This window comes from Neurospora tetrasperma (genome assembly GCF_000213175.1).
Source record: "Neurospora tetrasperma FGSC 2508 unplaced genomic scaffold NEUTE1scaffold_1, whole genome shotgun sequence".
Lineage (NCBI taxonomy): Eukaryota > Fungi > Ascomycota > Sordariomycetes > Sordariales > Sordariaceae > Neurospora > Neurospora tetrasperma.
In genome coordinates this window covers 4,208,365-4,223,753 of record NW_009799099.1, presented here as the reverse complement: position 1 = coordinate 4,223,753, position 15,389 = coordinate 4,208,365, and the positions used below count along the sequence as shown (strand labels likewise).

Genomic DNA, 15,389 nt, shown 5'->3' with positions numbered 1-15,389 from the left:
CGAGACATGCCAACCATTTCCGGTGAGAGGGTGTAGTCATCACCGGCTTGGTATATAGCCAAGGCATGCTCGTTCGTATTCAGCTCGTCAGTCTACCCAGTCGTCTCTTCAGGTTCTATACATACAGCAGCAGGAGAACGTCGGTTTCTGGTTGTGTCTGACACCCCATTTTCTGACAGATTTGTTATCTTGAGCCGGCCAAGCCGGCATCGGGTTTCCTTTCTTGTCACCGCATATCTTTTGGTGGCATTTCCCTTGGGGTGTGGTGCAAAGGTTCATATATAACCGCAGTCTCGTCTCTACTCCTGTGAAGGATCATCCTCTTCACCACGACCAACACAATGCCTTCTTCTCAACCCATTAGCCGTGGAGCTCTTCGTGACTCCTGGCCGCCTACTCAACTAAGAATCGACTATGGCGACTTTCACGATGTCGACCTATCCAACATCGACCAAGACCCTCTCACTTACTTCCTCACGCCCACACCTGCCGCCAATGCGGTTGACGACGACGACATGGATTTCGACATGGACTTTGACGCTGGCATCGAGGACACCAAACACCCAGCGCCCATCGTGAGAAGTGTTAGCCCATCCAGCCTCGACGGCCTCAGCCTCCCGCCCCCTCGGCCACCAACACCACCCAAGTCGTCGACTCCCGAGCTGGAGTTTGATGGGTACCCTACGCCCGAGGACAAGGAGGATTACATGCACCTTGCAGCCGCTGCATTCGACTTGCCTGTTCTTCGCCTGAAGGACCTGACCAAGAAGCCCAAGATGAGGCATTCATCGAGCTACAGCAATAGCAACAGCCGCCCAAGCAGCAGACTGGACAACTACAGGAGCACCTCTACGGCTGATTATGATTTGCCCCTGACGCCTCCCTCTCCATCTTATAGCCACTGCGCCAACCGGGGTCGGCCATTGACCCGGCCTGGTCCACGAACCATGTTCAGACCATTCCGTCGGTCACCGCACTCTTGGCGTGAGCCTAGCCCGGATGTTTGGGCTATCGAGGAGGAGACGGATGAGGAGCTTCACGATAGCGAGATGAGTGAAGGCCACCACGCGGAGCAGAAGTATGCTGGAGCTAGGAACATTGAGTTACCGTCGACGGCTTCAAAGGGAAAGAAGAGGGTTCGGTTTGCGCTGCCCTTTGAGCAGTGATTCACAGCTTGTGTTTAGAGTGCATCATCTCACTATCTCCACTTTGTACATTTTCTTCACAAGATCTAGGGTGGGAGGGTATCATCATTTGCATTTGGAGGGCACATTAGCATTTTCTCATGGTTGGATATCGGCGTTGGTGGATTAGGTCCTGTTCCTATACCCTTCTGCACATTCTTTTCTGGAACTTTGCATCAGGGAAATCATTGGGCGCCATTATGTACGGAGTACTGCATTACCTAGGTATCACAACAGGGTGGAATAACAAGGAAGAGATGGGAGATGGCCATGGACTTTTCTGACATGCCAGCGGTATACCATAGTTGGCTAGTTATGTGGGTGTGAGTGACTGGCCAGGGTCTGGTTTGTTTTCATAGGAGATGGGGCGGAGGACATACGTTTTAGATACTTAGTTGAGGTTCACACCTCACGGCTTTCTGTTCTACTCAAATTCAATGAATCAAGTACGCCGTACTGACGCATTTCTAACCTCCAAGTGTCGATATTTACTGCATCGCTAGGACGCTCTTTCAATATCCCCAAACCTCTCTATAACTGAATTTGGAAATTCGAGTGCACACCACTATCTAAAAAGGTATCACCAGCTTGGAGATGAGCAGTGAGGACTTGCATAAAACGGCTCGCTCATGCAAAGCTAAAATGGGTTACATCCGCCTCAACATAAGGCCGCAGCTGCTTGTTTCTCGCAGTCGCAGTTGCAATGAGTAATATCCACCATAAAGTATACATTGCATTGCACTGCCGTGCCGAGCGGACTATTACAGTCCGGGTTGGAACCCCAAATCTTGAATTTCTCATGACTTTAGTTTGTCGGACCTTGTTTTTTTTCGCTATACTCGGGTCGGCTTGACAATATCTCCCATCCATGGCGGTCGTTATCCCACCTGAGCTCAGGATGTTAGGTAGGGTCGGAAGAGGACGGGAGGACTGTTGTGCCAAGTAAGAAATCTAATACAGTATCGTCGTGGTGGTTGCAGTTAGTTGCTGATGATGTCAGGTGCCAGAACCACAACCCACCCCCACCCTCAACATCTGCTGACAAGGGAAGGGACAAGGATGACCCACTTAAGACTGCTGCAGGGTGATTGAATAGAAAACACCGAATATCCATCCAATACAAGAGGACACTGGACCATTAATATTTCAATTACCACATACAAAACATCAAGGCTCGGATACATACCTAGGCTGGTTCAGTGTGGGTTGCTGGGCGTGTTTGGTAATTTTGGTCACTCAGGCACTTACCGGGCATAGAAGCTTGGGCCACTGCACAGGTTCAACCTACATATGCCAGTGCGATTCACATTAATCCGGATGGAATACTACGCCCAATTCCCTCCCGTCCATCAACTTCGATTGGCTTGCACAAGGGACTCAAGGGATTGTTGTTGACATGTTTGACTTTTTTCATGGCTGCTGCCCTTGCGTTACTTGAATCTTGAATGGTCTCTTGGACAGCAGCGAGGGCGGAGATCAAGATGGAAGCACTAGGTACATAGGTGAAGCAAAGTCAACTTTCCACGGACTGAAGCCGAACAAAGTGGAAGAAGCGCGCGATTGTAACGAAACTAATGCAGTGAATGACACCAGCCCCCACCAAGGCAGCCTACTCTTCGGAACCGCTCTAGTGCAAGTAATTGATTACCACTCAGCCAAGCTGCAGGAGAACGTGGTTTCCAACTTCCATGGAACCCGGTGGGACTGGCAGAAGCAAGAAGTCGGAGGGAGAAATCGGTCGACACTGATAACATGCCCGGTGGATGCGTCAAAGTGAGCAAAGGGTGTGATGAAGGGTGGAACTGCCTGCACTTTTTCACTCTTCTTTGGAGATCTGATTCGGATACTGATGGGTCTCAATTGCTGATGTCCGCAGCAACCACTGCCATCAATTGATTGTTATTGGCGGCCACGGGAAAAAACGATAATCTCATCCTCAGCCACGCAGGGTTGGATTGATTACGGATTACGGATGTCTGAACGACCTCAGCAAAACAGAACAGAAGCTCAGCTGCTCCTCAAGCCCCTTCACCTACGCTCGCTCTTTTTCCGCAACACGCGCGCCAGCCAGCCTATGATTCCCTTGTCTGACAATACCTGGAGGTACCTTTCATCAACATTCGTTCTAAACCTGTTGCACCACAGCGGGCAGCTTTGCCCGTCGGTTACCTGCTCGCACAACCGAACCGCGTGGGCGACAGCTGACTCCCTCTCTACCTGAACAGCATACATACCCTTACCCTCGTTACGTCTGTCCCGCGGTTACCTTGACTCTTGTCTCTCTCTGCTCTATGGGATCTACATAGCGTGTTGCGTGTGTCTTTGATTTCCAGAGAATAAGCTCTTACAGGGGCCAACCCAGAGCTCGAGCACCTGCAAAGGGAAGCCAGCCAGGGCTGAAGGTTCGAGTTTTGCTACCACGCCGGGCTTTCTCTCCACCGCCTTTCGTCGCTTGTTCCTGGAGAGCCTGGATCCTGGAGACATCGACGGACTACCTGAAACTCCACGCAGGGTGGGCGGAGTTGGAAGCGCCTAGATCGGTGCAGCAGAAAACGCAAGAAATAGGAGCTAGACCTACTGTGGTCCATCACCGTTAGCCAGTGGGGCCCCTGTGGGCTCTTTCGATTCAACCCAAACCGGACGTCATCCCATTCACCAAGTGTGTGATTTATCCCTTCATCTCTTCTCACAAAAGCACGGCAGCCGCGGCAACGCGCCTTCAGAGAACCTGACTGCGCGTCTCGTCAACTTCTCCATGAAACCCCGGTAGCGCCCGTCAAGGCTCAAGGTTGTGTCTGGATCCTCAAAGCGGACCAGCATGCGGGCTCCCTAAGGTGAGCGAGCACCACTTGACGTGCCAATAAAGTCAACAGATGACAACTAGCGTTCGCAATGGACATCCACAAGCCGCTGACACTCCGCCCATGACAAGTAGAAGAAATGTCACCCCCAAAACCAAAACCCGACAAATCTCCATCACCACGGCCAAAGACCCCCAAGATCACGCCCACAAACTCCAAGAATGGCGCGCCGACAATTTCACCGACCAAATCGGCCACGGCGCTGGGAGCCACCACTCCCAAGAGTGTGCCGACACCTACCAATAGCGGCCTGTCACACCACAAGAAGAAGCCCGAGCTGAAGAAGCCCGAGCTGAAGAAGCCCGAGCCGAGTCTTCTGGGTGATTTCCTACTCGGCCGACCATCACCGCAGCGCGTAGCCGCACAGCGCTCAGCCTCGAAGCGACGAAAGACCATGTCCATGGATGCCCAGAATGTTCGAGAGGAGCTACGCCAAGAGATGCGCGCCGCAGCTGTACGGAAGCTACAACAACCTGGTGGCGTTCGCGATCGTGTCAAGGCATGGCAAAAGGCGTCGCAGGCGGCAGTCAAGGCAGAGGGCCTTCCTATTCCGGTCGCAGAAGATGCGCGAAGCGAACCGACCGAATTCGCTGTCAACTTGAGCGGCGATGACGTGGACGAGGAGGACAGAATGAGGATCAAGTGGCGGCAGAAGCCCCCCAAGAAGAAGAAGCCAAAAATCGAGACGGTGGAACCCAAGGGTACGAGTGGGAGCGATAGCACTGCCAAGGAAAAGATAAAAGTGCTAGGGAAATTGGCCGACGACAAGCCCGATGTCATTATCAAGGAAGCGCGACCAAGGCCCGAGTTGCCCAAGAAGAGGATTATAAGCGACGACCACTGGATGAAGAAGCAGCAAAAGGGAAAAGGGCCAGCAAAAAGTCCGGTACCCGAAGCAGGCCAACCCATACCAAAAGACTTTCTCAAACGAACGGCGCAAAATCCCTCGGTACAAAAGAAGATCAGAGATTGGGCTCAGAGGGTAGAGCTCCCGCCGCCCCCACCACCTGTTGCCCGGCGCCCGACGGTCAAGACATATCGCCATGCCAAAACCGGTGAGACGGTCACGGTTGAGGAAGAGGAGGATGACGATCATCACCGCGGGGCACTGTCGGAACCAGATATGCCTCGTAGGAAGCGTTCATCGTCTGGTGAAAGTAGGAGATCAAACTCAAACCCAAGGACGCAACAGTGTCCACCCAATGATGGAATTAGGGTGCGTTCCTTACAGAAACGGGGCTCCAAAGATGATGGAATTAGGATCTGCCCAGCAAAGCCCGCCCGCTCACTGCCAGACGATGGCATTAAAGTTCGCCCGGGTCCTCCTGTCTCTGCCGACAGCAGCAGCAGGTCCACTTCTACAGTTAGTCCCTCCTCTTCGTCCGGGCGGACACCGAGCGATCGGTCCGGTAGCAGAACACCGCCCAGAGGAGCTTCACCTCCTCCAAGAAGAACCTCAACGCCGCCGCGAAGAGCTTCGACCCCGCTTAGAAAAGCATCGACTCCCAAGCCAAGAGCGCGTAGTGATCACTCGGCTGCTTCTGACGATGTGATAGAAGTCATCGTTGAACCTGAAAGCGAAGTGTCATCAAGGAGGAGCCCGAGTCCTCCGCCGAAGAGAAGGCTAAGAAGCCCTCCACCTCCGAAGAGGAAGCTGCCAAGAAGAAGGGGTTCCCGTGGCGGTGCGCGAAGAAAACCGAAGCGAAGAAGTCCTAGCCCACCAACCACAGCCACGCAAACAGAAACTACAACGGATGACAGGCGACCGGGCGCTGACAAACCAATGCCAACTCCTAGGAATGGTGGATCATCCGGAGAGGATTCTGACCGGCGCCCTCCAACTGCCGCTGGCATTGATGATTTAGCAGAGATTCCATTCGGCTTTTCGGCGTTTAGCGAACTGGAACTCCCGTTGAGGGGTAATACCCAGAGAACACATGCCCGCCAAAGTGCGAAACCTAAGCCGAAACCTCAGAGAAATGAAAGCCTCAAACTAGTACCGAATGTCCTAAAAAAGGTTATGACCGGCGCCATGGAGAAGATGCAGGAGATGGCGGAACCGCCGAGGCCTCCCCCTACAGGGAACAAGCCCGCTAGAATCGAATCTTGGTTGAACAACACGGTTGACCCCTTCGTAGAGGGTATGCCGAACTTACCACCAGTTGTTGCCCCCGAACCCCTACGAGTCTCGACCCCTGAGCGCAATTCCAAGGAGAAGTTGGTCGACAGAGATCTACCAGCTCATAGGGAACGGGCCCCCGAGCGCAACTCGAAGGAGAAGCTGGTCGATAGAGATGTGTCGACCCACAAGGCACGGACTCACGAGATTTCCAAGCGCGCTTCGGCAGAGCTGCCGCGCAGGAAAGAGAGACCTCAGACTCCGGTAACCCATGAAGAGCTACGGAAGACTTCAACACGATCGGATGATAGCGAAGTGACTCCCAAGAGGAGAAAGAGTCCTACAACTACCCCTGATTCGGCGGCGGGGCTGAAACGACACTCGACTCCTCGGAGCCCAACATTACCGCGAAGGAGCAGTGGTTCCGTAAAGAAGCCCTTTCGGGATGTGTTGAAGGAGGCCTTCAAGGGCGAATCCAGTGCGCACAAAATAGCACCTATGGTATATCCCAGCTGCGAGACGGACGTTGAATCTGAACCAGAAACCGAGGATGACTTGGAGTCCAGGAGAAGCCCACCGCAGCAGCGCTCTCCTGACTCATACAAGAGAAGATCAGCATCTCCTGATCGCCCTTCCAGAGCCGATTCCTATTCCTCGTCAGAACCTAGCACACGGGGGCCCTCGCGCAGAAGACGACCAACGAGTGACTTGCATGATCTATCCACCATACTATCTGAGGACTCCCGCGAATATCAGGAACCATATGGCAAGAAGGATACGGATAGCGTCTCCACTGTTTCCCAATCCACCGTAACCCAGGCTCCCGAAGAGGCGTTCGGCCAGCCGACACCCCTCACCAGAGAAGCGAGTCAACAGTCACAAACCTCTCAAATATCCCGCAAGTCTGGCAGCTTGAAGCGCCGACTTACTACTAAGCACTCTGATTTGGTATCAGTGCTCTCACTTCCTGACGATGGCCAGCTGGTCCCACCCAGCCGCTCAAGGAGCATCAAGGCCTCGCGCAGTCTTCACAGAAAGCCTAGCAAGGCTACCGACAGTAGGGTCAATGATCTGCTAGAGGAGTTTGCCGATGATGAGCACTTCTATCATCGAGAACTCAAGACCTTGGTCGACGGTGTCGTCCCCGTGCTCTTGAACGAGTTTGTCCATGGAGACAATGTGGACGATGCCGATCGCAAAACAGACAGCATGGCCAAGGCTGTGGTGAATATGGGTGTCGCTCTCGAGAAGTTGTGGACTTACCACAAGCGCGCGCCCCTGCATGATATTCGGAGGCTTCTTGAATGGCTCGAAGCCGTCTCGCCGGTTTATAACAACTACCTTGACGTATGGCGATTGGGATTCCAGGATCTCATTGTCAACCTCGCACCGCCGAGCGGGAAGATCGACGAGAATGACTCCCTCCTGAATGCGCTACCTCGCAATGAGGATGGTGATGTGCTCAGCTACAACGGTGAGCGGGTGGATGTTGCGTACTTGTTGAAGCGGCCCCTGATCCGAATAAAGTGGATGTACAAGTTTCTCCGAGTGAGTTCCACCTGCACTACCATTGTCACCGCTAGCTTGGCGTGAACTGTCACTAACATGAGCGGTGTGTATGTAGGCGGCTGTTATGGTGATCAAGACTCCGGAAACTGAGGACTTGCTCAAATTGTACGGCAACCTCCAGGAGAAGGCTCGAACACGGCATCGTGAGGAGTTCGCTCGCATAACCGATGAGGACGCCAACAACACCGACACAACACGCGCCAGAGACCTTCGCAACCTACGACCACTGGACAACGTTCGGATCGATCCGAGCAGGCAAGTGGCAGCTAAAGACTCGTTTGAAATGGACCTTGAACACTCGAGCGGCCAACGACTTGAGTGCCAAATCGAACTCATGCACAGAGACAGGGTCAACGTGCCTTCTGACATGGGGGATATCCTCATCCGTGACATCAGCAACAAGGCTAAGCCGTGGCTGCTTTTCCCACCTGTTCCAAGGCAGTACATCTCGGCAAGAAAAGGCGAGAGTCCCAGGAGCATGATTGTCATGATCCGCGGTAGACATAACGGCGACGAGTGGTATGAGCTGATCAAGCTGTCCACTACCGAAGAGGTCCAGATTACGGACTGGCTGGGGATTTTGGGTAGCGACCCCATGCCTCCCCTCTCACGACCTAAGCCGCCGATGAGCATGAGCCTTATTCACGTCAGCTCACCAAAAGCGGACGACCTCGACGTCCCGATTGGTGAACCTAGCGTTATTGGCTCGTATGATGATGAAGTCAGGACGCCTAGCCGATACCACAAGCGACAAGCCAGCGCTCCGGTCACCTCCTACCCGGCTCCCAACAAACACATTCCGTACAGCGAATCTGTGGATATCTTCAGATCTCAGCCAATTACCCCAGCCTACGGAATCGAATCTGTGCCTATTCCTCGGCCCCTCAACATCAAGGGTTCAGCTGCCGTTCAACCTCCGGTGGAGCTTGGTCCTACGACCCGGGTGAAGAGGCGCACATCCTCTCCTCTCAAGCACGAATATCACCCATCTGACATTGACTCTGAGACTGAAGAATCCGCCCGCAGTGACTCGGAGTCGTCATCATCCTCCAGTGACGAGTTGGACGAAGATGATGTTCCGGATACGATCCCGGGTTATAGCCTCAAGCAACCCTTGCCCCAGATCGTTGAAGAATCCGTTGTCTCAGAAAACACCATAGCGCCATCACAATCAGCTTCTCAGGTTGGAGCACCTCAGCCAGGGCAGCAGACCCCGCAAGAGAGGACTGTGCAGCGGTTTGTTGCATCAGTCTCGTACTGGTCCAACAGAAAGGGTATCTGGAGGGAGATCAACACTGAACCCTCGCGCATCCTGGTCTTCCCCGGAAGTATGGAGGTACACATGCTCCAGGAAACCCCAGGGAACAAACAGGCGTACCCTCTGCAGACCTCTGGCACGTCCGAGGTCGATATGGCGAACAGAGAGGCTGGAGGCATTGTCCCTCTTATCTGCCTCATCCTCACCCCAGTGGTCATGATTCGCCGTAGTACGGCGCTTGACCTCGAGGTCCGCAGCCGCGTATCTCCCGAGTCTCGCCTGAGCAGCATCGATAGCGGCATGTTCCGCTTCCGCGCCGCGAGCCAGGATGAAGCGAAGGCCCTTTACGAGGCGGTGCACCAAAGCCGGCTGAACAATGCTAGGTACATTCAGCTTGCCGAGGAGGCACGTGTCCGTTCTTTTGGGCAACAAATACAGAACGATTCTGGCGCCGGTAGCGCCGACGGCACTGAAACCTCCAGCCGTCGGAAGAGCATCTTTGGCCGCAAGAACAGTTATCGCGCATCCACTCGCGCGCCCAGCCAGCACAGCAGCGCGACAACCAGCGTTTCGGCTAAAAGCTTCTTGCGCCGCTTACTCGGCGGCGAGAACACGTCGTTCAACATCGGCAAGTCCACCGTCGACAAGCAATCCCGCCCTGGCTCCATCGCCGGAAGCGGTGGTGCCCACGGCGGCGGCAGCGGCAGCCTGTACTCAAGCGGCTACTCCTCTGGTACCGGCGGCAATGACTCCTCAACTCCGCCGCGGAGCGCATCCGGCTCCGGCAGCCAGTCCCCCAGCCGCTGGAGCATTGGTCTGGCCAAGCCGTTCACTCCGGGCCAACCGCTCGAAATCCGCTGCCACTTGAACGTGCAGAACAACCGCTGGGCTGACAAGGGCGACTGCATCCTGCACATTGGCCGTCCTCCCCCGGGCGTACGCCAGGAGCTATCGCTCTACCACGGCCTAGAGAAACGCATCATCGTGACACACGCCACCAAGAAGGTTTCTGACAAGCCCCTCATTTTGTTAGATGCCGTGCTGGGATCTAAATCCTTCAGCATGCTGGGAACAAAGGGCATCATGTGCAGCGTCTGGGAGAATCTGCGAGACGAGGAAGGAAACGTCGGTCTAGCACCCCGCACGGGAAGGGTCGCTGGCAAGGTGACCAAGTGGTGCTTCCAATGCAAGAGCGTGCAGCAGGCCAACTGGGTCTTTGGCATGGTCACGAGCGAGGTGGAGGGGTTGCTGCTCTAGGCGATGCATCATCCCCCGAACCTGAATCTGGATCTGAATCTGAATCTGGAGCCCGTCTTGGAAGAAGATATGGAGGAGAGCAGTAGTGGAAGTGGAAGTGGAGGCGGCGGGTGTAGTAGTAGTAGTAGTAACGGCAGTGGTAACGAGAGGTATCTTGGCTACATGCCAATTCCATCGCCACAGGTGGTGCGGGATGAAAGGAGGAAAGAAATGTGGAAGAGGAAACTGGACGAAAGTCCGGAAGGGAGGCGACGGAGGGAGAAGAGAGCAGAGGAAAGGCTGGTCAGGTTGATGACGATGTCTTCTGCCGGCGCCGCGTAGTGCAGTGCAGCACTGCAGCTGGCGACGCAGATTGTGATGGAGTTTTGGTTGGGTTGGCATACACATCAAGTGCAACTGACTGGTGTCTTGCAGGCGTGTGAGTTCACGCATTTGTGTTGGGTTTTGTCTGTTTATGTTTCTTTACGTTTCTATAGCCTGCACGGCTTCTTATACCCCCCTATACATATTCTTATACCTATACCCCTCCCTCACTATATGGTTTCAGCTAACTGAGCCGCCGGGAGGGTTTTCTTATTCGTTAATTACTATTTCCATCTGCGAAGCATTCGTCTTTCCTCTGTTCATATTATTGTGATACCAGATTTTCTCACCCCCCGAGAAATCCTGCTGCTGCTTGGTATTCGGGCTTATACACTAAATAGAGTTTCTGGTCTGAGGCAAGAGGTACATTCAAGTTCAGTGTAGATGGAGTCCATTACATCGGATTGAGGAAAGTGTCTCTTCTCTCCGTTATATACGAGGGTATTGCTAAGGGTAGAACAAATGGCCAGTTTTGGAACAACTCAGCTATTGTAATACAACGATGATTATGATTAGGTAACAACAGACCCTGTGAGATCTTGTTTAACCATATTGTCCTGGTCGTCCTCACCGTCTCTTTTGCAACGCCAGCCAGAGAAATGTCAACATAGTCTACTTAGAGGTAGTACATATAGTCGACCTTGAATCGATCGACACCATCAAAATTAAAGGCCACATTAACACCCAGCACATTCATTAACAAGGACCAGCTCAGCTCACCTGTACACCGCTCAAGGAAATATTCCAAACCAACGACAGATCCTGTCTCTTTCTTTTCGCTTCATTCACTTCGAAATACTACATTTCTTCTTCTCCATCTGCGAAACTCATCATCCGTCGCCTATCATATCATCCTCCACCCCCTCTTTCCAGAACCTCTCATATCCACAAAATAGTATTATGATCGATCGAGTCGAGGTGTAATAACAACCTCACTCAAGGGATGTCAAAGCAAAACAAACGCCGCCCAATGCAAACCTGTAGCACCGCTGACGGTGCTAAGGATTCAAGAACCAATTACCAAGAATGCCACGCTTTTTTTTCCAGAGAGCCCAAGATCAGACACATCAATGTGCTGCCTTGTCTCTCAAAACAAACTACCAGTCCCTGTCCAGAGAGGACCAAAAAACCATTATCAACAGTCGCTTTGCAGTTGGGTATCATGACCATCCAGTGATGTCCGTAAGGAGTGTGTAAAGCTCGCCGAATATGTCGTCGAGATGCAAGTGTCGTTAAAAGGAATGTCTACGAGTTGGGTATATATGCGATTCGTCGATCCGTAAAAAGGAGTGTCTATAGTTCGTCATGGGATCCAGCCGTTGGGTATATAAAGGAGTGTATATGCGTTATTGAAACAAGTGTCGTTAAGGAGCGTCGTGTGCTGTTAAGTGCAGCGTCGTTGCAGTCGTAAAAGGAGTGTAAGATGCATAATAATGCGTTGAAATGCTGCAGGTGTGATTGGAAAGGAACGTGGTATGCAATCGCGTCTGTATCGAAAAAGAAAATGCTGAAAAGAGATGCACACCGAATGCCAGATTCAGTTCGATGTGATGTGCTGATGCCTTTCGTCCGTTACGTTGTCATCATCTAGGTAATTCGAAGGTATAGAAGATATCGAGATGCTGTGGCCATGGCTCGAGGGTGGTGTGAACATCATCGATGGGGTTGGCGACTCGGGGAGCGGAAGCCTGGTGGAGTATTGTCCAGGGCCCAGGAGCGGAGAAGGGGCGAGGCTGTGTGGGGGGCCGGGCCAAAGTACGGCAAAGTCGTCCGGAGGCGGGTAGGTGGGCGTTGAGCTTAGCATTGTGGGAGTCCTGATGGCCATGTTAATTAAACCTTTGCATCTCTTCGGAGCCGGACAGCGGCCGGTGTGGCGATCAGAGATCCTAGACCGTCCACACGGATTGGATTGGATGGACGAACCCGACACCATAGGGGCTGGCACCGCCCATCATGGGTGTAGTAGCGGAGAAGCCCATGTCATACGAGGGATATTCGTCCGGATCGCTGTAGGTGACGGAAGCCGCGTCGTTATAGTCACCGAAGGTGCTCGTGGTGGGACTGTATGCTCCATAGGATGGGCTCGGGATGCTCAGGTACTGTGGTTGGCCAAAAGGTGCCGTGATCTGGACCGGGCTGGGTCCGCATTCCGGGATGACGGACAAGTTCTCGGTACTGTAGCTGAAAGCCGGCCTCTCTCCGTATGGCAGGTACTCGGACGACGACGCCGCGGACAAGGGCATTGGTGAACCTTCGCTTGCGTAGAAGTTATCGAACACTGGGAAAGACGGGGTACGGATCGGTTGATTCCACCCCATGCGAGACCGGAATTCGGAGACTGTGTCAATAGGGAAGTTCATCAATGCAAGAGGGGTTGCCAAATCACCCGCGAGTTGGCCAGAAATATTCAAGGAATGCAGGCGACGTGCAATCTCCTCAACCGGGCCAATTGTCAAACTTCCAAAGTAAGCGGCGCCGATCTCAGGGAAGAGGCGCTCCATTACCAGAGCAACGGTGTAATAGTGAGCAATGATGACCAAGGCACTGGGCGACCCATGGGTCTGTTGCAGGTACATGACGGGAAGCCAGAACAACCACGTACGCAGGGGTCTCAAACGCTCAAACTGTTGGGCTACCGACAAGGTAGGGCTAACCTTGCGAGCACCCTTCAGGAAGCTGATGAGCTGGGCAACGGACTTGGTGTCCTCCCTGTTGTGCTTGAGGTGAGACTCGACCTTCTGGAGCTGCTGCAGAGTCCTCTGAAAGGCGTCAAGGTCTTCCTTGCGCGGCTGGCTGGGCTTGTGATCCGGGGCAGGAGACGGGGGAGCGGTTGGAAACGTGCTGCTTTCGGCAATGAAATCACCGAACTGGGACTCGTGCTTCCAAGGGTCCATGGCTTCAATGACCTATTATTTCCACGTCAGCATCCGCCTCTCTTTGTAACCACGCACGCTCGCAGTCAAACGTACCGATGAGGTTCCCTGCATGAGATGGGTCCAGCTTCGCCTGTATGGAAATCTGAGTTAGCCCCTCCTTGTCTGTGTAGCCGGAAGGCTGCAGTATATTGCTTACCAATCTGTGGCTTGCCACGACAGAACAAGAGATGCGGCAAGGATGGCGTCAGAAGTGTCCTTCGAGAAGGTCCCGATGGCTTCCTGGAGGCCCTTCAAGGCGATACCCCGATGCTCGTAAGCCATGTTTCCGACCAATGGACAATCGGTCAAGTACGCAATGTGCATGGCAGAGAAGGCCAACAGCGAATGCAAGACATAGTTATGGGTAGCACCAATCTTGATGATTCTAGAAAACCTGTTAGCGCCCAGCCCAAGCCATTATTGACGTGTCAAGTGTTAATCTTACGTCGGGATCTGCCGAGTCCACAAAGTGAAGCCGTTGGCATCAATTTCCATCATCTGATTGCTGATCGAGGCAACATGGTGGATCAGGCGCAACTCGTCTGTGCTGAGATACTGAGGGGCCGGAGTCGGGTAAATGTTAAGGTTCGGGAACGGGAAAAGACCAGTTCGCTGCCATTGCTCGATTACAAGCTCGATCTCGGGCGTCCACATAAGATCCGGTTTGTCAGGAGAAGTAGACCGGTCCTCAGCGACAGGAATGTCATTATATGGACAACGGATCTTGTGCTTGGTGCAATTGCGGCACTGGGGAAAACTTTCGTCACAACGAATGTGGCGGCGCTTGCTGTATGATTGTTAGAAAGCACCTTTTGCATCTAACTTGTCATGGGTTGAGTTAGCTTACCATGTCTCGCATCCCTTTCGGGACTTGGTGTGACTAGAACAAATGTCAGTAAAGAGAACCCGAAGTGAGTACACAAAGTAGCTTACCTGCGCCTAGGGGGACCACCGCCGGGACCAGCCATTGTGACAGTAAGACAGTCGGAAAGTTAAAGCGAAAGATCTAATAGAAAGGTTAGCATATATCTCTATAGATGGCAAAACACACGGACAAACGAAACACTGACAAGAAGCAGAGACACAATGGACCCTGATGACGTCGAAGTAGCGAACGTAATGGGTTGATACGAGGACAGGAAGCGTAGGTTGTGCCTTACACCGAAGACGGGTACTGAGACTGCAACGTTGCCTTCCTGAAGGGTCAATCTAGAGCGAGCGTAGTTCGGAGTAGTTGTCAAAAGTGAACAAGCCGATAGTCAAGGTGCTTTGAGCGTTGACTACCTGGAGTAGCAAGTCGGTGTTGCCTGCCGAGTAACCGGTTGCTTGCGCCGAGGTCGTTCGCAGTTGCGTCGTCGTGATAACCTCAATGTCCAAGATCTTCCCTAAAATCCAGATCCAAATCTCCTCCTTTCCTTCACCGTGGTAGCGATCGTGTGTTGTAAAAGTTTTGCTTGTTGCGTGTTTCCAAACAGACCCGGAAACCTAAAGCGAATGGAGGCGTCGGTTTGTGGCTGATTCGAGGTTTCAAGCAAGCGAGCAGGTCTTAGGAGATTATGGCAACATCTGTTTTGGTGATTTAGATTCTTGTCTCTTTTTCTTTCTGTTTTGCGTGGGAATCCAACGAGGGTGGTTGGCTAAGCGAGAGTCAGATGAATGGGGGGTGTTGTGGTACGGATCTCCTGCGCTCTTCTTCGATTCCAGATGAGTTGTTGCTGAAGCCGGAGCGTGGTACTGGAGCGAGTGAGTTGCGCTAGTGAGACAGAGTTGTTGAAGTCTTTCCAAGTGGTGAGTGGAGGCTTCAGTGTTGTTTCGCAGGGTTGAGTTGAGTAGGCGTAGCGAGGGGGGGGGGGGGGGGGGGGG

At 53.1% G+C, this 15,389-nt stretch overlaps 3 protein-coding genes across 3 annotated transcripts; 2 read left to right on the top strand and 1 right to left on the bottom strand.

The window, feature by feature from the left end:
• Nucleotides 1–148: 148 nt before the first annotated feature.
• On the top strand, nt 149–1,166 carry NEUTE1DRAFT_77119 (uncharacterized protein; the record flags this gene model as incomplete). The annotated part of the gene is made up of 1 exon (XM_009850043.1): nt 149–1,166. The coding sequence occupies one exon, from the start codon at nt 342–344 to the stop codon at nt 1,164–1,166; it is 825 nt and encodes a 274-aa protein (XP_009848345.1).
• A 2,952-nt stretch (nt 1,167–4,118) lies between these two features.
• On the top strand, nt 4,119–10,459 carry NEUTE1DRAFT_58434 (uncharacterized protein; the record flags this gene model as incomplete). The annotated part of the gene is made up of 6 exons (XM_009849059.1): nt 4,119–4,271; nt 4,338–4,852; nt 5,012–5,395; nt 5,474–5,629; nt 5,678–7,712; nt 7,789–10,459. 6 exons carry the CDS (start codon nt 4,125–4,127, stop codon nt 10,246–10,248), a joined length of 5,697 nt encoding a protein of 1,898 aa, XP_009847361.1.
• Nucleotides 10,460–11,019: 560 nt separating this feature from the next.
• NEUTE1DRAFT_93932 (uncharacterized protein) lies at nt 11,020–15,370 on the bottom strand (the record flags this gene model as incomplete). The annotated part of the gene is made up of 7 exons (XM_009850042.1): nt 11,020–13,517; nt 13,581–13,617; nt 13,684–13,911; nt 13,972–14,313; nt 14,374–14,406; nt 14,460–14,532; nt 14,597–15,370. The coding sequence occupies 6 exons, from the start codon at nt 14,492–14,494 to the stop codon at nt 12,498–12,500; spliced, it is 1,695 nt and encodes a 564-aa protein (XP_009848344.1).
• Nucleotides 15,371–15,389: the final 19 nt, after the last annotated feature.